Here is a 22,500-nt window from a genome sequence, read left to right as displayed (position 1 = left end):
TTGGATAGTTTGGTCACATCTGATGGTTATAATCAGGAATTTGCATATAAGTCAAGTTATTTACAAGGAATCAGACTTGGCTTATGTGCTCATATCTGGTTGACACTTATAGAGTAATATTGAAGAATATCCACTGTCCATAAGGTGAAGGTAAGGAAACTTTATTTTAAGCCTCATATGGAAGCCACCAATACATGCCTAACTGTCCGTATAAGTGACTTATAAGACACTTACAAGTGACTTACAATGTGAAAAAAATCGATCATTCAGGACCTTTATTGTTGATATAATTGTAATAAGGACCTTGTATGCCTTTAACACATGTGCTATAAGGCACTTATACAGTAGACCTATGATTTTTGGCCCAGGCCCGAGCCCGAACCCGAACCCGAGGCAATCTCGGGTCGGGTCGGGCCTGAAATGTCACTCATTACGTTCGGGTAGGGTCGGGTTCGGCTTCTCTATCGTTGGCGGTTTTTTTTTTTTTTTTTTTTTTTTTTTAAAAATAAATAAATAGGCTATGTAGGCTGTGCGTTAATAATATTCCACGTCAGTTGATAATCCAGCAGTGCAGTGCCTGCTGCTAGAATGCACGCGCTTTCCCTCGCCTCTCCCTCCCATCACAGTGCGCTGAGGCATTTCGGCCGTGTTTTGGCCACGAGAGACGCGTGGTCTGCAAAAAACAGAGGTCGCCTCATCAACCCGACACATACTGTAGCCTAATAAACTCTTGCAATGGCAATTCAAGAACTCCTTCATTCCTGTTCTGCTGCTCGCGTCGTTGTTCTTCTTTGTCTCGCTGTCTCTCTCTGTGAAAGTGCCGCGCTAGATTTTTAAGGTCGTACTGCTGCTGTGGCTTATGGCCCAATGATCAGCCGGTCAAAATGACGGACGCCCTTAAAATTTTCCGCCAACTCTTAAAAAAAGCGTCAATGATGGATTATCGCTTAATGTAACCTCTGTGCACTGCAGTGCAGCATACACAGAAATATAAAAGATGGCCTGCATGTTTATACAGTCTATTTAACTTAGATTTCGTAACAAAATACTTTAATGGCTTTAATTTAAGGGCTTTGATTTGTTATCATAGATCACCCCTCCTTATAAATAAAATTTGAAATTTCGGGCTTCCCTCGGGCTCGGGCCTACACATCCAATAATTAGTCGGCCTCGGGCCGGGCCCGGCCCAATTCCCATGGGCCCATGTCGGTTCGGGCTTGGATTTTTTTTACCCGTTCTTACCTCTGTTATACAGACCCTATTTGAGAATGCATGATGCATGTGAAGGGTTCCCAAAGTGAGTTAAGTTTAAGTTAAAGTTACCAGAGTGAGTTAAAGTAAATATTGTATATTAGGCTTGTGTGCTTACATCTGTTGGGTGTCCTCACTGAAGGCCAGTACGCGCGTCACGTCCCACTTCCCTGAGGTTACGGTCTGCAGGGTGTCTGTACTGGTGTTGGGCTGAAGGGGAACATGCATATATGTGGATTAAAATGAGAAAAACAGATGAAAATACATTTATAACGTAAGCATCACTTGGAATGACAGACAATTCTGATCCTGATAAAGTGCATTTGTGTGTGTGTGTGTGTGTGTGTGTGTGTGTGTGTGTGTGTGTGTGTGTGTGTGTGTGTGTGTGTGTGTGTGTGTGTGTGTGTGTGTGTGTGTGTGTGTGTGTGTGTGTGTGTGTGTGTGTGTGTGTGTGTGTGTGTGTGTGTGTGTGTGTGTGCGTGCGCACATGCATGTGGTTGTGTATGTGTGTGTTTGTGGGAATGTGTGTGCGCACCTGCATGTGGTTGTGTATATGTGTGTTTGTGGGAGTGTGTGTATGCATGCATGTGTGTGTGTGTGTGGGTGGGTGTGTGGGTTACCTGTGAGATGGACATGGAGATGTGGAAGAAGCGTCCGCTGCCCCCTAGAGGCAGAGCCCTGATGAAGAACAGCTTCATGCCGTCCCTGGAGAACACTGGAGCCTCGTTCTGAAACCAGATAAAACAGAAAAAGGACGTCATCACTCCATTTCTCCACTCCTCCTCCTAATAGCTTTCTCTCCTGTCTTCTTCTGCTCTCTCCTCTCCTCTCCTCTCCCCTCCTCTCCGCTGCGTTCCTCTCCTCTCCTCTCCTCTCCTCTCCCCTCTTCTCCGCTGCGTTCCTCTCCTCTCCTCTCCTCTCCCCTCCTCTCCGCTGCGTTCCTCTCCTCTCCTCTCCTCTCCTCTCCACTTCGCTCCTCTCCTTTTTTCTCTGCTCCTTTCTTCTCCTATTCTACTCTCCAACATTCCCCTACATTTTCTATCTTCTTCCCCTTATTCTACACCTCTGTCTCCCCTCTTTTGTTTTTTACTCCATGCCCTAGGCTCTCCTCTCCTCTCCTTCCCTCTCCCTGCCCTGCCCTGCCCTGCCCTGCCCTCTCCTCACCTCACTTCACCTCACCTCACCTCACCTCACCTCTCCTCTCCTCACCTCACCTCACCTCACCTCACCTCTCCTCTCCTCTCCTCTCCTCTCCTCTCCTCTCCCCTCCTCACCTCTCCTCTCCCCCCCTCCCTCTCCCCTCCTCCCCTCTCCTCTCCTCTCCTCTCCTCTCCTCTCCTCTCCTCCCTCTTCCTCTCCTCTACCCTCCCCCTCCACTGTCGAGACACATTTCTCCATTTATCAGGATCATCTCCTGTCCCCTGTCCCCTCCCTACTTACATTACCTGCAGGCCTGGAGCCTCAATGTAATAATCCTTCTTGTCAAAACAACGTTAGCTGATAGTACGTTGCAGGCAACAGTGCAACCGCTGATGAACAGCGGTAAGGGCCGTTCACAGCTTTGGCCGGGTCCAGGACAAAGTCATCTGAAATGGCCCCGTAGCCCAGTAGATACAATGCAATGAGGACCCAATTTTGGGCCCCCTCTCTCCCTAGGCTTGTGACAGGCCCCCTTGTCATCACCCCTGATGGCGGTACATTGAGACGAGTTGCATTCTCTCTTACCAAGAGCCTCATCCAAAGCGACTCTCCATCCTCACATGCTAATGGGAGATCCTAATATGCATTGACGTTAAGTGGTTTCAACTCACTGATGTTGTGATTCTGCGTCGTGCTTCAGCAATCGAGCTCTCGCTGCAGCAACCATCAATAATCCAGTCTAAACTAATGCACATAATCTGTTGATACAGCCTAATATTGGGTGAATATTGGGCTTTCGGATACAGCTCACGACATCCAACCACACTGCGCCAGAGAAAGATGTATGCACTGTCAACTTCATGGCAACGTGTACGTACTGTATATATATAAACATAGGTGTAAACATTATTTTAAATGATCCACCACTGTGTCAAAGTGAGATGCACGCACAACACCTTCATGTTTATACGGCATATATTTTGCACAACATAATAACTATGGTTCACAGTCCCATAGTTTTATGCCTAGGTGCTCTTTTGACTCAGGTCACCCAGCCAATATACTCCTGTTACTCAATGAAAATGAGTGAATGGCTTTTTCTCCTGAGTGATAGTGAAGACCATGTGGAGGTGGAAGCATGGATGTATAACAAGTCACCAGAGTCTAAGATGGGTAACATTGTACTCTGGACCAATCTTAATCTGCCAGCAAAAGGAAAGCACTTAATTAAACGTTAATAAAAACTCAGCTTTGGTCTAAGCTTTTTAGGAAGATGATCAATATGTGTTTCATACTGAAACTTTTCTTTGAGCCAAATCCCTAAATACTTGAGGGTTTTAACCGTTTCTAATAAGGTGCCATCAGCAGGGGACACTTGAAAAAGAAAGTCAAATGTACATACACACACATATGCACGTTTATTTTCAGTACATTTTCATAGGGCAGTCATGGGTGAGTGGTTAGCTCATCAGACTTGCATCCCAAAAGCTGCCTCTGGATGTCAACTAAGGAACAAGAATCAGGAACAATAGGACTTCCCCTCATTAGTTCAAACGTTAACGCTAAGTTTTAACCCACCATCCATTCGCCATTCCATTCATGTACAGTAGGAGATGGCATGTAACAAGTAGAAATTTGGAATCTTGTTGATTCAAATAATTGAAAATGAAAATACCCTTAGAAATATCAAACATTGCAACATCCTAATCCAATCAAAGGCTTTACAATTAATTGCACTGATTTTAATTGTTATGGATTTTCTATTCTATTCTATTCTATTCTATTCGAAGATCATTGTCCCTGGGAACTAATATTTCTGGGGCTGTGTAAAGGAAAAACAGAAAGTGTGGATTATGTTGACAAAGGAGTATCTGTTCCTTACCTGTCTGTGGAGCCAGCCAACACTCTCATCCTCGTGTTTCTGCCAAAAGAAAAAAATAATTGAAAAAAAAGAAATATCACAAAAATATCAGAATTTAAATGCTTTGAAATCCGTTATGGCCCCTCAGCAAACTGCTGTAACCCCGAGACCAAGGTTAAGGTTTCCCACAGTGAAGAATAAATGAGATTGTAGCTGCTATTTGCCCCATTGTCTATTCAGGCTTGAAAAAGACATTACAAGGTGAAAAGGAACATGATGAAAGGATGGAAAAGATGAAGGCAGACGTGCACCCACATAAGAGAGTATGGGGCTCAGGAATTCTGAAGGCAGACACCCACATAAGAGAATATAATATGGGGCTCAGGAATTCTGTTACGCATTCTGTTATCTCCTTAAGATGAAATCTCTGATATTAACTTTTTCTATAAAGACACAAAAATCAGTGAACGCGTGCTCGCGCGCGCGTGTGTGTGTGTGTGTGTGTGTGTGTGTGTGTGTGTGTGTGTGTGTGTGTGTGTGTTTGTGTTTGTGTGTCACAAACCTTAGTGCAGACACCTGTGGTGGCCTCGCACAGCGTTAGGATTGAGATGTTCTGCGCTCGGTTCAGCCAGTTCACGGCTAGCTTGGTACTGGTGGCCCACTTTACCATCGTAATGTAGTACTCCCTTTATGCAGGCACGCGCACACACACACGCACGCACGCACGCACGCACGCACGCACGCACGCACGCACGCACGCACGCACGCACGCACGCACGCACGCACGCACGCACGCACGCACGCACGCACGCACGCACGCACGCACGCACGCACGCACGCACGCACGCACGCACGCACGCACGCACGCACGCACGCACGCACGCACACACACACACACACACACACACACACACACACACACACACACACACACACACACCACAAAATGACCTAAACATTTGTAGCATCACAAAGTGATCTCATTTACAGTCCAAAAAAGGTTTAATTCTATGAATCACACACTGAGAATGGTCAAGTCATCTAATTGGTCATTACTCATGAGTCACGCAACTTAACCGAGCCTCTCTGCTCTGCAGAGGTGAATGACTGTTATTAGCTGAATTGTGCAGCATGATCTAGAATAGCACTATGCCAAGTAGGCTAATGGTATCTAACGCATACAATTATTAAAGAATTAGTAGAAAATAAATTGTGGTTTGGTAGTATTACGGTTGGCAGGCAGATCACTTAGAGTCTACGATACACAGTCACCGTTTACAGAAAGGCTATGCGGTTAGCAGTCTGATTTGTTAGCACTGTGGCTACACAGTTAGAGGTAGGTCTATGTCATAAGTATGGAGGTTAGGCTATGTGGTTAGCATACCCGATCCTCTGGTCCTCTGGCCTACGCATCTCAATGTAGTGTAGTGGTCCGTTGAGGTTCACCACATACAGGGAGATGACAGGGTTCTCCTCTCCAGCCTGCAGGAAAAATGTAAAATGTTTGAAATTCAGACTTTTCACAAACTTTTCACTTTTCACATATAGTACATAATGTCATGTGATTCAAAGAGAACAACGTTTGATGCAAACATGGGTGGAGTATGAGTACTGTGTAATATAGACAGGATGCAGATTTCTCCAGGCTGTTTCAGAAATGATCAAATGTGGCTATACTGATAAAACCTTGAAGTAGCCTGATCTTAGGTCTCTTTAAGCTTCTACTCAGTTCAGGGCAATCTGAATCTGAATATCCCTGAAAATCAACAGAATTCACCAATTCCACCCAGAATTATTGCTTAATTATAGCCTGAGAAATCATGGATGTTCATCTCAAAGCGCTAGTCCGAGATAGGGAGATAATCCGTGAGAAGGGAGGAGTGGAAAGATGATGACACATACGCATTACTCAACAAATGGAAGCTTGTAGTTTGTTTGAATGCAACCGACACAACTGGCTATTTGCTGAATTTGCACTGAATGTTACATTTGTAAAGGCCAATAAAAGGCAACTAGACCTCCTCTATGAGAAATTCAGTAGGTGTTCTCAATACCATATCTCTCTTGTGATATGGTCTGGTGTGAACGAGGCAAGCTTAATTATACAGGTCTTGACCCTCTGTAGGAAACTAATAAGAGGCTATTGTAATACCACGCTATCGTTTACAGGTAGGTTTTCTTCACATCCCTTTCCTCAGCCATAGTCTGCCTTTGGGGTAGAGGTACTCTCACATATCCCACATATGCACTGGAGGAAGGTTCTACTAGAATCATTTTCCCCAGTAAAGCCTACCTTGGGGTAGAGACACTTTCTGCCACACATGCAGACAAAGGACTGAAAGAAGCTTCTTTTTGCATCCCAATCCCCAGCAGCAACAGTGGCCAACCTTGGTAGTAGCTGTAGGTGTAGTGGAAGTCTCTACTTTATTGACAAAGCATTGGAGGAAGTCTCTGCTTGCATCCCTACCCCTTGCTGTGTCTTACAGTACTCTGGAGTAGTGGGATTCTCTGACACACATTCAGATAAAGTATTGAAAGAAGCTTCTGTTTTCATCCCTTTTCCCTAGCGGTACTAGTGGCCTACAGTACCTTTGGCTAGTGGTATTGCCTGCCACACATGCTGAATGCAGCATTGGAGGAGGGTTCTGTTTGCATTCCTATACCTAGCAGCAGCAGCAGCAGCAGCAGCAGCCTACTGTGGGGGTAGTGGTATTCCCTGACACACATGTAGATGAAGCATTGAAACAAGCTTGTGCTTGCATCCTTTTCCCCAGCAGGAGAAGTGACCTACTGTACCTTGGGGTGGAGGAGGTCTCTCTACTTTACTGATAGAGCATTGAAGGAAACGTATGTGTTTGCATCCCCCAGCAGCAGTAGTGGCCTACCTGGGGGGTAGTGGCATTCTCTGACTCACATGCTGATAAAGCATTGAAGCTTGTCCCTAACCTCGGCAGCAGTGCCCTACCTTGGGTACTCTCTACTTTACTTTAAGCATTTGGAGGAAACTTCTGTGTTTGCATCCCTATCAACAGCAGTAGCAGTAGTAGAGGCCTACCTTGGGGTAGTGGTATTCTCTGCCCGTGGGGTAGAGGGAGCCGGTGAAGGTGGGCAGCTCCATCTTGGGCACCAGGGTGTCGTTGATGGTGGCGTACGCCAAGCGGGCACCGTCGGGGGACCACCAGTGGGCGATGTGGGTCTGGAAGATCTCCTCTGTGGAGGGCAGGCAGAGAGAAACACACACAGGTCAGATACAAGATGCATGGGACTGGGGAAAGAGAAAGAGAACTGAGGGAGAGAAAGGAGGAAGGAGAGGAAGAGTGAAGGTGATGCATGTGAATGGAGAGATGAGAATGGAGAGAGAGAGAGAGAGAGAGAGAGAGAGAGAGAGAGAGAGAGAGAGAGAGAGAGAGAGAGAGAGAGAGAGAGAGAGAGAGAGAGAGAGAGGAGAAGGAAGAAAGTGATTATGATGTATGGGAATGAATAATGCGAAAGAGATTTCAGGGAATGAAAAATATAGGGGAAGAGTTAAAATATGTATGGGGATGGGAAAGAGGGATAGAGAGAGGAGGGGACTGAAGACTGGGGGAAAAGGAAGATCTGAGGGAAAGAAAGAAAGAGGGGAGAAAGGCTAAGATATGTATGGCAGAGATGTACAGAGAGAACGAAAGGTGAGGAACAGAGAGGAGGAGGGTGAGTGAAAGAAGGATGTGTGAGAATGGAGAAAGAAAGAGGAGTGAAAGAATGAAATGCAGACAGAGAGAAAGAGACTTAAGGGACAGAGGGAAAGATAGAAAAGGTGAGAGTGAAAAAGATGTATGGGAATGCGAGAGAGAGAGACAGAGAGAGAGACAGAGAGGGAGAGAGAGAGAGAGAGAGAGAGACAGAGAGAGACAGAGAGAGAGAGAGAGAGAGAGAGAGAGAGAGAGAGAGAGAGAGAGAGAGAGAGAGAGAGAGAGAGAGAGAGAGAGAGAGAGAGAGAGAGAGAGAGAGAGACAGAGAGAAGTGAGAAAGAGTGAGCTGATGAGTGCGGGCAGGCCTCTGAGCCTGTGAGGTGATGTGTGTTTATGGGGCCGTTAAAGGGGCTGCTGTAATGACGGTGGCAGGTGAGTAATAATGCTGGATTGATGAGGCTGCAGGGGATTTACGGACGCCATTAGTGCCATAGGAGCAATGCGTTGCATGGAGGAGGAGGAGGAGGTGGTGGAGAAGGAGGAATGGAGGAGAATGCATTCACATAGGCCACACACACACATACAGATATGCACACACACACACACACACACACACACACACACACACACACACACACACACACACACACACACACACACACACACACACACACACACACACACACACACACACACACACACACACACACACACACACACACACAGAGGATGAACTGAAAACAGTGTGTACACTACAAATCAGACCACCACACACCACAGACTCTAATCTCCCATTTCAACTGGAGAAGCACAGGCAAAATGGAATGATGTGTGTGTGCGTGTGTGTGTGCGTGCATGCATGCGTGTGTGTGTGTGTGTGCATGCATGCATGCGTGCGTGTGTGCGAGAGAGAGAGAGAGAGAGGTGGGGGGGGGTGTATGAGGCGGTGTGATGTAGTATCTGGTAGAGGTAATAAGAGTCTGTCATCCTGTCTCTCTCCTACTGAGAATACACAGCAAACTGCAGCGTTCAGCACTCCTCCCCTTACTTCATCACACACACGCGCGCGCGCGCACGCAGGCAGGCAGGCAGGCAGGCATGCAGGCACACACACACACACAAATACAATTAATTCCTCACACATGTGCACACACAGTTTTACATTTTTCATTCTCCTTTTTCTCTCACATGCGCACCCACACACACACACACACACACTCTGGTGATTCATGATTCATATTCTCTGCCTTGCTCTCTCTGCCCACACTCATCAGCACACTCTTTCTCACTTCTCTCTCTCTCTGTCTGTCTGTCTCTCTCTCTCTCTCTCTCTCTCTCTCTCTCTCTCTCTCTCTCTCTCTCTCTCTCTCTCTCTCTCTCTCTCTCTCTCTCTCTCTCTCTCTCTCTCTCTCTCTCTCTCTCTCTCTCTCTCTCTCTCTCTCTCTCTCTCTTCTCTCTCTCTCTCTCTCTCTCTCTCTCTCTCTCTCTCTCTCTCTCTCTCTCTCTCTCTCTCTCTCTCTCTCTCTCTCTCTCTCTCTCTCTCTCTCTCTCTCTCTCTCTCTCTCTCTCTCTCTCTCTCTCTCTCTCTCTCTCTCTCTCTCTCTCTCTCTCTCTCTCTCGCTCGCTCGCTCTCCTCTGCCTCCATGTGCTGACAGCATATTAAAATTTCCATCCAGGGAGATATGGATGAATGTAAAGAGTTATTGCCAAAGGTAAACTAACAGTAATGCTGCCTGAATGACTGTAATTGCACACTTCCCATGTGAAAAATGTGCAGGAGTGAATGTGTATTCAAAGTGTGAATGGCAGTTTTTCCACTGCTTTTATCCATCAATAGGTGTGTGTGTGTGTGTGTGTGTGTGTGTGTGTGTGTGTGTGTGTGTGTGTGTGTGTGTGTGTGTGTGTGTGTGTGTGTGTGTGTGTGTGTGTGTGCGCGTGTCTCTGTCTGTCTGTCTGTCTGTCTGTCTGTCTGTTTCACATACACATATATGTTCTGTGTCACATACGCTTAAGCTGAGTTATCAGCGATGACATTTTGAGACCCCAGAGTGTGAAGCCGTGGCATTATATAACAAATGTACTATGCCACTGCAGCTGCATTGAAACGTGCACAGCAGATCACACATACAGTACAGTATGCAACATGTGAGAGTTTCAGTGTGTGAATGCATAAGATGTCTCCTGACTGTAGAATGCACCCCTGGGTTTATACTGTAAAGCAGAGAGGAGGAGGTGCTGGGAAGAAGAACTAGCAGTAGGAGACTGAAATGCACTGGGGGCCTTTGTGGATTACTCAGGGGAAAATACATTAAGCAGTGTTATTCTGACATTTAGAGAGTCGAATCTAACAATCACAGTGCAACAGCAGTGGCAGTCTAAAATGCATCAGGGCCTTTGTGGGTTGCCAAAGTGGAAAAATGTTAATCTGACACCTCCAGAGTCGAATCTAACAATCACAGTTGTTGTGGCATCCACGCGTGTAGCTGGATCCACTTTGGCGAGAGCACAGATAAAGTTCAGAACGCGTAGGTACCGTTGCTCTTTCTTATTTTTATTTTTATCCACAGTGTTTGTACATTACATTGAGTACGATTACGACTACGGTCAAAAACTATGTCCCTCTACTCCCGCCAGCTCAGTTCAAATCAGCACCATCACCTGTTTCCTCTATGAGAGGTGCGCATCGAGGTAGGCGGAGCAGAGGCACCCAATCCGAGTCAACAATCAAAGCACACATGACGGGATAAGCATGAGGCAGGCATATCACAGGGAATATGTAAAAAACCGTCTACTAACTCAATCCGAGACCATAACTTTCATAATCCATAATCAAACTCATAATAGAAGTAATTTCACAAGAATTAGAATTTGACCAAAAATAATAAAAGTAAAAAATGGCTCCAACATACCGGCCCCTAATTGTTCATAATGCCCAACAATTACAAATTATAATTGGAGCCATATAGCAAATTAAACTAAATGTAACTGAGGAATGAAGCCGTATACACAAAACAATACATAAGACGGATAGTAGTTCCTTTTTAGTTCATCTTCACGATAGGTAATTCCCAGATTCCCAGATACCCCCCCCAAAGGCCATGGTGAGTTATGTGGTGCGAAAATGTAGAGTCCATGTATATGCAGAGCAAGGAGTGTAAATGTAGTGCTGGATTGGTATGTGTTGCATAAGGGTGTACTGGTGAGTGGGCACGCAGATCCAGGTATGTAGGTTTGTCAGTATTTGAATGCGTGCAATGCTGAGGACGTGGATCTGTTATGCCTCCAGGAGAAGACACATTTTGGTGATTGGCCTCTCCAGGATGCTATTCCTGGTTCGTACTTTCACTCGTCTCACGTATCCTCTGCTGTCTGCCATTGTCTCTACAACTCTCCCCAATGGCCACGAATTACGTGGTGATGCTTCATCCACAATTAGCACAATATCATCTGGCTGCAGATTTCTCCTCTTGACATTCCACTTTTGTCTTTCCTGCATGAGTGGGAGGTATTCCTTGACAAAGCGCTTCCAGAACAGGTCTGCAATGTACTGCACTTGTTTCCATCTCCTTCTGGAATAGCAATCATCCTTCTGAGATAACCCTGGTGGCAGCAGAGGTTTTCCTTTCAACAAGAGTAAGTGGTTAGGTGTAAGCGCCTCTGGATCACGTACATCATTTGACACTGCAGTAATGGGTCTGTCGTTGAGGATCGTTTCCACCTCACACAAAACGGTCTGCAGGCTTTCATCATCCAGCTTCTGTTGTCTGATTACAGAGTAGAGGACCTTTTTGATGGTACGTATGAGTCTTTCCCAAGAGCCTCCATGATGAGAGCCGAAGGGTGGATTGAAGGCCCATTTTATTCCTCTTGATGCAAGGTGTTGTTGTATCTTGCAATGGTCCAGGAGAGAGTGGGCTTCCCTCAGCTCACGTTCCGCACCAACAAAATTTTGTGCCGTTATCTGAAAACATTTCTTTGACCTGCCCTCTTCTGCACATGAATCGGCGGAGGGCACATATGAAGGAGTCAGTGTCGAGAGAATGAGCAAGCTCTAGATGAACAGCTCTACTGACTTGGCAGGTGAATAAAACTCCATACCTCTTTACCACCGATCGGGCTCTTTTTGCTTCAATTGGGCCAAAATAGTCGACTCCCACATAGGTGAAGGGAGGATGATCTGGTAATATACGGCTCAAAGGTAGGTCAGACATCTTTTGCTCACCCGGGGGAGTATGCCAGCGTTTACAGAATATGCAGTCCTTTAAGGCCTTGCGAGTTGCAGAATTGGCTTTAATAATCCAGTATTTTTGCTGCAGTTTTGAAAGCATTGGGTTTCTGCCTCCATGGCCAACTAGGATGTGGATGTGATGGAGAAGCAATCTGGTCAAATGACTGTCTTTGGGTAGGATGGCTGGATGCTTGAATTCTTCTGGCAGTGACAGCCTGTTCAGTCTTCCCCCTACTCTAAGTACTCCATCACAAAGGTAAGGATCTAGTTTGTAAAGCTTGCTGCTCTTAATCACACAAGTCTTTCCAGATTCAAGTGCTGAAACCTCGTCTGGGAAGTACTGCTGTTGCAGGTAAATCAGGAGAGCTTTCTCTGCCTTTCCAAGGTCTTCAGCAGTTAGATGCTCAGAGGTCTGGTGCATGGCCGGCCGATGGTCTCTGGCCTGCTTTTCCTTGGTCAAACGCAAGAGCAGGTCCTTGAATTGCAGAAGTCTTGCTGTTGCTCTTATCAGGCGGTCCCAGGAAGAAAACTGATGCACGAGTTTATTAATAGGATCGTGTTTTTCTGAAGCGATTGTGGCGAAGACTGCAGCAGCTTTCTTGACCTCTGGGTCATCGTCAGAAAGGGAGGTGAAACAGATGGGACTCTCTGGGTATTTTGGCCAGTTTTTCTCAGGCTGTTTTAGAAAGGCTGGGCCATGATGCCATCGTTCAGACTCCAGGAACCTTTGAGCAGTCAAGCCTCGTGAGACATCATCAGCTGGATTCAAAGTGCTCGTCACATGACGCCACTGGGACTTTTCGGACAGATCTCTTATTGTGGTTATCCTATTTGCCACATATGTTTGAAAGCGGATGGAGTCTGCAAAGATGTATTTCAGGACGGTGGTGCTATCAGTCCAGTAGACGGGAGGCTGAAGAGTATACTCTAGATCCTTTTCCAGCATCCTGTTGATCCGAACAGACAGGACTGCCGCTGCTAATTCCAGTCTTGGAATAGTGAGTGGTTTGAGAGGAGCTACTCTCCCTTTGCCCATGACAAGGACTACATGAATGAGGCCTCTGGTGTTAGTAAGTCTTAGGTAGCTGGCTGTGCCATATCCCACCTCACTGGCATCACTGAAATGATGTAACTGGGCAGTGCGAATCTCTCCAAAGTCAGGTGGCCGGTAACATCTGCTGATGTTCAGAGTAGTCAGCTGGCACAAGCCATCAATCCAGGTCTTCCATGTCTTTGCGAGAGAGGGCGGAATCTCAGAATCCCATCCATGATTTCCCTTGCAGAGCTCTTGCATTATCCTCTTAGCTGGGAGTAACATTGGAGAAAGAAGTCCCAGGGGGTCGTAAATGGAATTGGTGACAGAGAGAATGCCCCGCCGTGTGTAGGGCTGTGGCTTCAGAGAAGTCTGGAAACATAGAGTGTCAGCAGCAATATTCCAATGGATGCCAAGAGCACGCTCCAATGGCAACTCATTCTTCTCCAGGCTGACGTCGACCATCTCCTTCACGCCTCGCTCTTCTTCTGGAATTGAGGCCAGGACAGAATTGCTGTTGCTGACCCATTTTGTTAATCTGAAGCCTCCTGTGGCACAGGTGTTTCTGAGTTCACTAACCAGATGTATGGCATGGCTTTCTGATGCAACCGACTTCAGGCAGTCATCTACATAGAAGTTGTTTCTGATGGTATTCAAAATGTCTGCAGACACCTTGCCCTCATTATCTGAGGCGGTTTTTCTTGAGTGCATAATTTGCGCAACTTGGTGATGAGACTGCACCAAAGAGGTGCACTACCATTCTGTACTCAGTGAGGGGTTGGCTGACATCACCATCGGGCCACCATAAGAAGCGCAGGAAGTCAGCATCCTCTTCCGGGACTCGGACTTGGTGGAACATCCCTTCAATATCTGCCATTATGGCCACTGGTTCCTTCCTGAATCTGAGGAGAACACCCAGAAGTGTATTTGTCAGATCAGGTCCTTGTAGTAGTTGCTGGTTTAAAGATGTTCCTCGGAATGATGCAGTGCAATCAAACACAACACGAATTTTATTTTTTTTCTTATGGTAAACACCATGATGGGGTATATACCAGACCCTTCCATTGGCTTTGGTCAGTTGGTCATCTGGGACAATTTCTGCATGACCTTTGTCAAGCATAGCAGTCATGAACTTTGTGTAATCAGAGTGGAACTCCTCATTTTTTGAAAGTTTCTTCCGGAGCGTCATGCATCTTAGTTCGGCTACAGCCTTGTTGTTTGGCATGGTCGGCCTCACATCACGAAAGGGCAGTCGCATTACGTAATGACCATCCTTCTTTATGGTTAGCTCATCAGCTATTTTCAAAAACATTTTGTCTTCAAAGGACGGCTCAGTTTGCTCTTCACAGGCCTTTTCAGGGAAGTCAACATGAAATTGCTTCACTAACAGATCCTCCAGTTTAGACACATGAATCCTGTTTGAAGAGATACGAGGTCGGCCATCTTCATCTGTTCGTGCTCCACTATTTAATGGGCCGTTGATTAGCCATCCTAGTCGAGATTTCACGGCAAAGGGTCCGTCTCCTTCACTATGAATGATATCCCAGGGCTCTAATGCCCAAGGGGCATTGGCCCCAATGAGGAGACCAATATCCGCTTTGATGGTGGGGAGCTGAACATCCTTTAAGTATGGCCACCTCTGTATGTCTTCCATAGTGACTATGTTTTCATGGCTTGCTGGAATGCTGGATTGTGTGAAGATTTCAGGTAAGCACTTGAAGTCGCTGTCGTCAAGACCGCTCACCTCAATGTCCGTCACACGATAAGTACTTGTAGGTTTTTCTTGTCCCATAGTTCTTAGTAAGATTTCAGTTCTTCTGCCTTCAATGTGCAACTCTTTCATTAGGTTTTCAGTGCAGAAGCATGCATTGCTTCCAGGATCAAGGAATGCGTAGGTGTGTATGATTTTAGTGCCTTTCATGGCCTTCACCTTCACAGGCACAATGGCAAGCTTGCAGTCTGACATGCCGGCCCCGGTATGATTCGTAGACATAGAAACAGCCATAGAGTTGCTACTAACAGCTGTGGGGGCAGTAGGTAGTTTCACTTGATTGGTCTGTATCCGTTCGGAGGGCGCTTGGCCTGGAGTTGGTGGCTGATGAATGTGAAGAATTGTTGGATGTTTTTTCTGGCATAATTGGCAGGTCAGACGTCTTTTGCACTGATTACTCATGTGACCTTTAACTAGACAAGCGAAACACATTCCTTTTTCTGTCAGGAACTGTATTTTTTCCTTGTGTTCTTTTTCTGCTATTTGGTGACAAGATTCCATGTAATGGTTTCCTTTGCAGAAAAGGCATGGCTTGCTGAAGGCCACCCTCATGTTCTCAGGTTCAATTGATCCACTGATTGTGGAGGAAGCATCGGCTACTACTGGACTAATTATTGTAGCAAAGCTGTTACTCACAGTCTGCTTGCGTACTTGTGTAGCTGTGGAGTGTTGCAGAGAACCAAACACAGGATCCAGCAGTATCCTTGACTCCTTTTCAATGAACTCCACAATGTGGTAGAATTGGGCTCTGCTCCGCGTGCGCTCGTGTATTTCGCATGCCTTTCCTCGCCATCGTTCCTGTAACTTGAGTGGTAGCTTCGACAGAATGAGTTTCAAGTTAGACGGCGTATTGAGCTCAGACATATCTGGGAGGTCTCTAGCTACATTGCAGCAGCTTCGAAGGAATAGGGCATAGCTGTGCAACTCCTTACTGTCTTCAGTTCGTATAGTGTTCCAGCTCAGGGCCTTTCCAATGTAGGCTGTTGTGAGGCGATATGGATCTCCAAAATGAAAGTTTAGTAGCCGTCTGGCTTCTGCATATGCGTAATTCGGATTCATGTGCAGACAACTTCGCACGAGCTCCTTAGGCTGGCCGGATGTATATTGTTCAAGAAAGTAAAGACGATCCATGTTGTTGTTGGTTTTCCCTTCAATGCCATGTTCAAATGCCCGGACGAATGGACGGTAGTTCAGAAGGTCACCATTGAAAATGGGTATTTCTCTATTTGGGAGTGAAAGTTGATTTTGTTGCTGAATTATCAGTCCTGCCAGGTCGTATTGAACATTGGGTAGATTGTGTGGCTGTGCGGGCGGCACGAGATGAGTTGGGTTATATGGTGGTCCATATCCTGTATGAGAAGCTGGAAGTGGTGCATGCTGTACAGGAACATCAAGCAGTAGATTGGATGGCTGTGCAGTCGGCACATGAGGCATTGTGTTGTGTGGCAGTCCGTATGTTGCATAAGAAGCTGGAGGTGGTGCATTTTGTACAGGAACATCGAGCAGTAGATTGGGTGGCGGTGCGGGTGGCGCATACGAAGTTGAGTTGTGTGGCAGCAATCCATATGTTGTATGAGAAGCTGGAGGTGGTGCCGGCTGCATAGAAGCATTAAGTAGATTGGGTGGCTGTGTGGGCGGCACATATACATGAAGCCTTGGGTTGTATGGCAGTCCATAGGTTGCATGAGAAGCTGGAGGTGGGGCATGTTGCACAGGGGCATCGAGTAGGCTAGGTTGCTGTGCGGACGGCACATAAGAAGCCGGATTGTGTTGCAGTCCATATGCTGCATGAGAAGCTGGAGGTGGGGCATGTTGCACAGGAGCATCGAATAGGCTAAGTTGCTGTGCGGACGGCACATGAGAAGCTGGATTATGTGACAGTCCATCTGCTGCAAAAGAAGCTGGAGGTGGGGCATGTTGCACAGGGGCATCGAGTAGGCTAGGTTGCTGTGCGGACGGCACATGAGAAGTTGGATTGTGGTGCAGTCCATATGCTGCATGAGAAGCTGGAGGTGGGGCATGTTGCACAGGAGCATCGAGTAGGCTAGGTTGCTGTGCGGACGGCACATGGGAAGCTGGATTGTGGTGCAGTCCATATGCTGCATGAGAAGCTGGAGGTGGGGCATGTTGCACAGGAGCATCGAGTAGGCTAGGTTGCTGTGCGGATGGCACATGAGAAGCTGGGTTGTGTTGCAGTCCATATGCTGCATGAGAAGCTGGAGGTGGGGCATGTTGCACAGGAGCATCGAGTAGGCTAGGTTGCTGTGCGGACGGCACATGAGAAGCTGGATTGTGTTGCAGTCCATATGCTGCATGAGAAGCTGGAGGTGGGGCATGTTGCACAGGAGCATCGAGTAGGCTAGGTTGCTGTGCGGACGGCACATGAGAAGCTGGATTGTGTTGCAGTCCATATGCTGCATGAGAAGCTGGAGGTGGGGCATGTTGCACAGGAGCATCGAGCAGGCTAGGTTGCTGTGCGGACGGCACATGAGAAGCTGGATGTGGGGCATGTTGCACAGGAGCATCGAGTAGGCTAGGTTGCTGTGCGGACGGCACATGAGAAGCTGGATTGTGTTGCAGTCCATATGCTGCATGAGAAGCCGGAGGTGGAGCATGTTGCACAGGAGCATCGAGTAGGCTAGGTTGCTGTGCGGACGGCACATGAGAAGCTGGATGTGGGGCATGTTGCACAGGAGCATCGAGTAGGCTAGGTTGCTGTGCGGACGGCACATGAGAAGCTGGATTGTGTTGCAGTCCATATGCTGCATGAGAAGCCGGAGGTGGTTGTGTGGACAGCACAGGAGGAATTGTGTTGCGTTGTAGTTCATAAGATGCATTTGATGCTTGAAGTGTTGCATGCTGTGTGGGCGATTTTCCACTTGGAAACAGGTCTAGGCCTACATCATGTGTTGTTGGCATTTGGGCCTGTTCTTGTGGTGTTTGAGTATTCAGTATTTCATTTGCAGTTTCAGCAGGAGGCTTGTTTGTAACCGGGTTTAGGTATGATTTTGGAGCTTTCATGATATGTTGTAGAGGTGTTTTAGGAACCGCACTGAGTGTTGTGAATTCAATAGGGGATGTTATAACATAATTTTCAAAATAGGAATTCATATCATCTTGCCTTTGGGACACCAAATCTACAGGGGACTGAGGCAATATGCCTGTTTCATAGAGTTGCAAGGTTTTTAATTTTGCATCAGCGGCATTAAGTTGAGTGCGTACTTCCATTATTTCCATTTTACTTTGCAGCTGTGTATTTTCCATTTTCAAGAGGTGCATCTGCTGCAGCCCCGCTGCCTTGGCTTCAAGAGCCGCCTTTTCTGAAGCGGCTTGAGCAGCCATTGCTGACACCTTTGACGTTTTGGACGTGTTTGACGCAACTCTGGACACACTGTCCCAAGGAGTAATAGTGTCATTCAACGTAACAACTTGATCTGATTGTGCTTTTGCTGTTTCTAATGTTGTATTTATCCAACCATCAAATTGTTCAACATATGTTTCAAGCGTTCCTATTTTAGGCTCAAACCATTGCGTTTCATCCGATTTTTTTTCTTCCTCCGTCATTAATGTTTGTACAGATGCGTGCGCTTCTCTTAATTCTTCTATAGCCAGTTTCAGTGCGGATACATTCTCAATCACAAGTTCCAGGCTTGACGCTTTGTTTATTAGTGCCTTAATTTCATTACATTTCCTGGTACAAACGCCTAATTTCCCACTGCGGCTCGCCAGAAGGCGTCTACGCTCGGCGAATAGTTCTTCCTCTGAATTAGACATCTTTCAATTCCACAATTATTCCTCCCACGTAGTTTATGTTCCTTCCCCCAACGTAGTTAATTTAGGCTTGCAGCTGCCTTCGTAACCAATGGTCTATGCAACAGCATTCGGAATATTGGGCTTTAGAAAACATCGGCATATGTCGGTATTTACTCACAGACCGCTGCAACAGGTGTAGGAAGGGAGAAGTTGTCCTTTAAACACGTTGCGTAAGTCCTTTGGTATCTGGTCATTTCTGGGAGTAATCGTCCGTAGGGGTCTGACAGCAATCCGTCTTGAAGTAGCCTAGTTTTCTTGTCGGGAGTTTTTGACTTATGTTGTGGCATCCACGCGTGTAGCTGGATCCACTTTGGCGAGAGCACAGATAAAGTTCAGAACGCGTAGGTACCGTTGCTCTTTCTTATTTTTATTTTTATCCACAGTGTTTGTACATTACATTGAGTACGATTACGACTACGGTCAAAAACTATGTCCCTCTACTCCCGCCAGCTCAGTTCAAATCAGCACCATCACCTGTTTCCTCTATGAGAGGTGCGCATCGAGGTAGGCGGAGCAGAGGCACCCAATCCGAGTCAACAATCAAAGCACACATGACGGGATAAGCATGAGGCAGGCATATCACAGGGAATATGTAAAAAACCGTCTACTAACTCAATCCGAGACCATAACTTTCATAATCCATAATCAAACTCATAATAGAAGTAATTTCACAAGAATTAGAATTTGACCAAAAATAATAAAAGTAAAAAATGGCTCCAACNACAGTGCTGGGTCTACTGTCTGAGAAGCAACAGCAGTAGGAGTCTTAAACGCTGCGGGGCCTTTGTGGATTGCTCATCCACACAGTACATTTTGGAGTGTCAATTTGACACTTACAGAGTTGAGTTTAACACTCCAAGTGTTGGTTCTACTGTTTGAGAAGCAAGAAGCAGCAAGAGTTTAAAATGTGGTATAGGTCTTTTGTGGATTTATAAAGTTCACAGTACATTTTGGAGTGTCAATTCAACACATGGTTGGTTCTGCTGTCTAAGAGACAAACAGCTGCAGGTGAAATGCGCTGGTCCTTTATGATTGCAAAAGCTCAAAGTAAATTTTGGAGTATCAATTCAACACACTCATAGTGCTGGTTCCACTGTCTAAGGGGCGAGCAGCTTCGATTGTCTAAAATGTGCTGGGCCTTTATGACTGCAAAAGTACACAGTACATTTTGTAGTGTTCATTTTACACTTTAAGGAGTTGACAGTTAACACTCACAGTGTTGTTTCTACTGTCTGGGAAACAAGTGGCAGCAGAAGTCTAAAATGCACTGGGGTTTTTGTGGATTGATAAATCTCACAGTACATTTAGCATGGCCCATTCTACTCTGGTATGTAACAGTAAGTGAATTGTAATTGAACATTGAAATTGAAAACAATTTCAGGGACTTTGTTTCTTTAGAACACACATTCTGATACTATTACAATTCTTAATTTTTCCTCCTCTGTAAAGAAGAAAGGATGATGACTGACAATGAAAACGTTTTGTTCAATCTTTCCCCAAATGTGTATTCCTGTCTTCAAATACAGCTACCACTGCTAATAGCTTATTCATTGTAAGGCATTAAATGTTACTTAGCAACCAGCCCCAGCTAATTGCATCTTTTTTCTCTATCTTTATCGTTCTCTCTCTCTTCCCTCCTCTCTGTCTCTCTCTTTGTCTCTCTCTTTCTGCATCTGTCTCTTTTTCGCACACACACACACACGCACACACACACTTACACACAAATGCACGCACGCACACACATGCACACACATGCACACACACACACACGCACACACACACACACACACACACACACACTCGTCTGCTCAGCCGTGCTCTCCTCATTGCAACACACAGCCGAGGGATTACTCTGTAGGGGAACGGGATGAATTTGCTTCATTTGCAAATACTTTGCTCCAACTTCATGTCCCATTACACACATGGTTAAGGCATTTAGTTCCTCCCCTATTCTCCACTCTCATCCCAACTCTCTCTCTCTCTCCTTCATCACCGACCATCCTCCTCCACCCCACAGTCCAATTTAAATCCACTAGAATGTGGCCAGACTTCAGTGGCACACGCCAAAGGGAAATGATACCAGCAAGATAAAATATAAATATTGAAGCACTGTCTCATTGCTATTCATCTGCACTCTCCCTCCGTGTCCTTGTGACTATCCTCCTCTCCGCAGCACTGGGAGGGTTCCTTCATCAAGAAGAGCCACAGGAGAGGGACGAACAGAAGCTTCCTGCTTCTCAATTGGTCACATGAGGAAGTTGGCTCGTCCAATAGGTAGACGGCTCAGCAGAGACTTCCTCCTCCCTTCCCTTTTTCAGGACACACACACTTGCAGTCTTACAGTCAGTCTTCTGTGTGTCCTACTCTTTAAATGTTGGGTAACACTTTACTTGATGCCGGCGTCATACGTATGACATAACAGTGTCATAACAGTGTCATGAACGAGTCATAAACATAATGCCAATGTCATAAACGTTTTATGGCCATGAAAAGTTGACATTGTTAGGCCTGTCTTTGTCATAACCGAATTTCGCTTAAAGACAAAGTCATACAATGTGTATGACATTGACATAATGTTAATGACACATTCATGACTGCATTATGACAATGTTATGACACCGTTATGTCATACATATGACGCCGGCGTCAAGTAAAGTGTTACCAAATGTTGAGTGGACACCAATGTGATGCTTCATCACGAAGAGCCACAGGGGTGCTTGGCTCCAATCGGCAGGCAGCAGCAAAGACTGTATCAAATCAAATGAAAACAAATCAAACTCTATCAAATCAAGCAGATGTTTATTATTGGGCCTACTCTCTAACTGCATAAATGCACTAGGTTCTTTCCAACATGCAGACTCCTGTCCTTGACGCTCCACCACCATGGAGAAAACAACCCTTTGAGGAGTACCATCACAAATATGTGATTAGAATTTTGCCCAAATTTTGAGTTCTCATTATGATGTCATAAGGACTTTGCAAGATTTTTAACACAGACTTCTATGGGCGCTGTAGAGTGTTCAAGTAAAATTCTAGAAGAACCTGGGGAAAGTCCTTACTCCTCAAAGGGTAAGTTTCCCCGCTGCCGGCTTAGCCACAACATCTTTTGGGGCCATGCAACAACTTCATTCACCATCCCGATTGCAAATGAGACCACGACATTAGAATTGCGCTTTTGCGAGATATTGAAATAGACTTCTGTGGTCAGTGACGTCATCACAAGGCAACAAGCAGGCAAGTGAGCAAGTGGAGGACGGGAGTTAGGGCATTAGGAAGAACACACTGTGTTCCTTCAGCAAGAAGCCACAGAGAGGCACTGGGTCACTACCAGTGTTAATTTCGTCAGCTTTTTTCAATTTTGTCTAAGTCTTAGTCACAATGACGAAAATCAATTTTAGTCTTAGTCATATTTAGTCATTGCCTTCCCAATTTAGTCTTAGTCTTAGTCTTAATGACGAAAATCAATTTTAGTCTTAGTAAAATTTTCGTCATTTTCGTCATTTTAGTCAACATTTCAAATTTTAGTCATAGCCAACATTGTGGCGTAAAATAGCCTGAATAACCTAGTAGGGTAATTGTTATTTCACAAATTATTTCTAGATAGCCTATTACAGCAAATATTCACGTTGTTACCAGCTATTTTCCACCAACACCAAAATTAGTGCTGTAAAAGTAACTTCAACATCATAGAGCAAAAGTGCATCACACACACACACACACACACACACACAC

General features: G+C 45.9%; 1 protein-coding gene across 1 annotated transcript in view; it reads right to left on the bottom strand.

The window, feature by feature from the left end:
• dpp6a (dipeptidyl-peptidase 6a) overlaps positions 1–22,500 on the bottom strand; it is a 521,189-nt gene that overhangs the window by 26,459 nt on the left and 472,230 nt on the right. Inside the window, exons 10-15 of the mRNA XM_063206930.1 lie at positions 7,308–7,462; positions 5,637–5,734; positions 4,815–4,938; positions 4,274–4,312; positions 1,872–1,979; positions 1,370–1,461 (exon numbers count right to left, since the gene is read on the bottom strand). Coding sequence (XP_063063000.1) covers positions 1,370–1,461; positions 1,872–1,979; positions 4,274–4,312; positions 4,815–4,938; positions 5,637–5,734; positions 7,308–7,462 — 616 coding nt within the window. The remainder of the gene's footprint in view (positions 1–1,369; positions 1,462–1,871; positions 1,980–4,273; positions 4,313–4,814; positions 4,939–5,636; positions 5,735–7,307; positions 7,463–22,500) is intronic.

This window comes from Engraulis encrasicolus, chromosome 9 (assembly GCF_034702125.1).
Source record: "Engraulis encrasicolus isolate BLACKSEA-1 chromosome 9, IST_EnEncr_1.0, whole genome shotgun sequence".
Classification (NCBI taxonomy): domain Eukaryota; kingdom Metazoa; phylum Chordata; class Actinopteri; order Clupeiformes; family Engraulidae; genus Engraulis; species Engraulis encrasicolus.
Note: the sequence above shows the minus strand (reverse complement) of the source record. Positions and strands in the feature narration are given on the sequence as shown.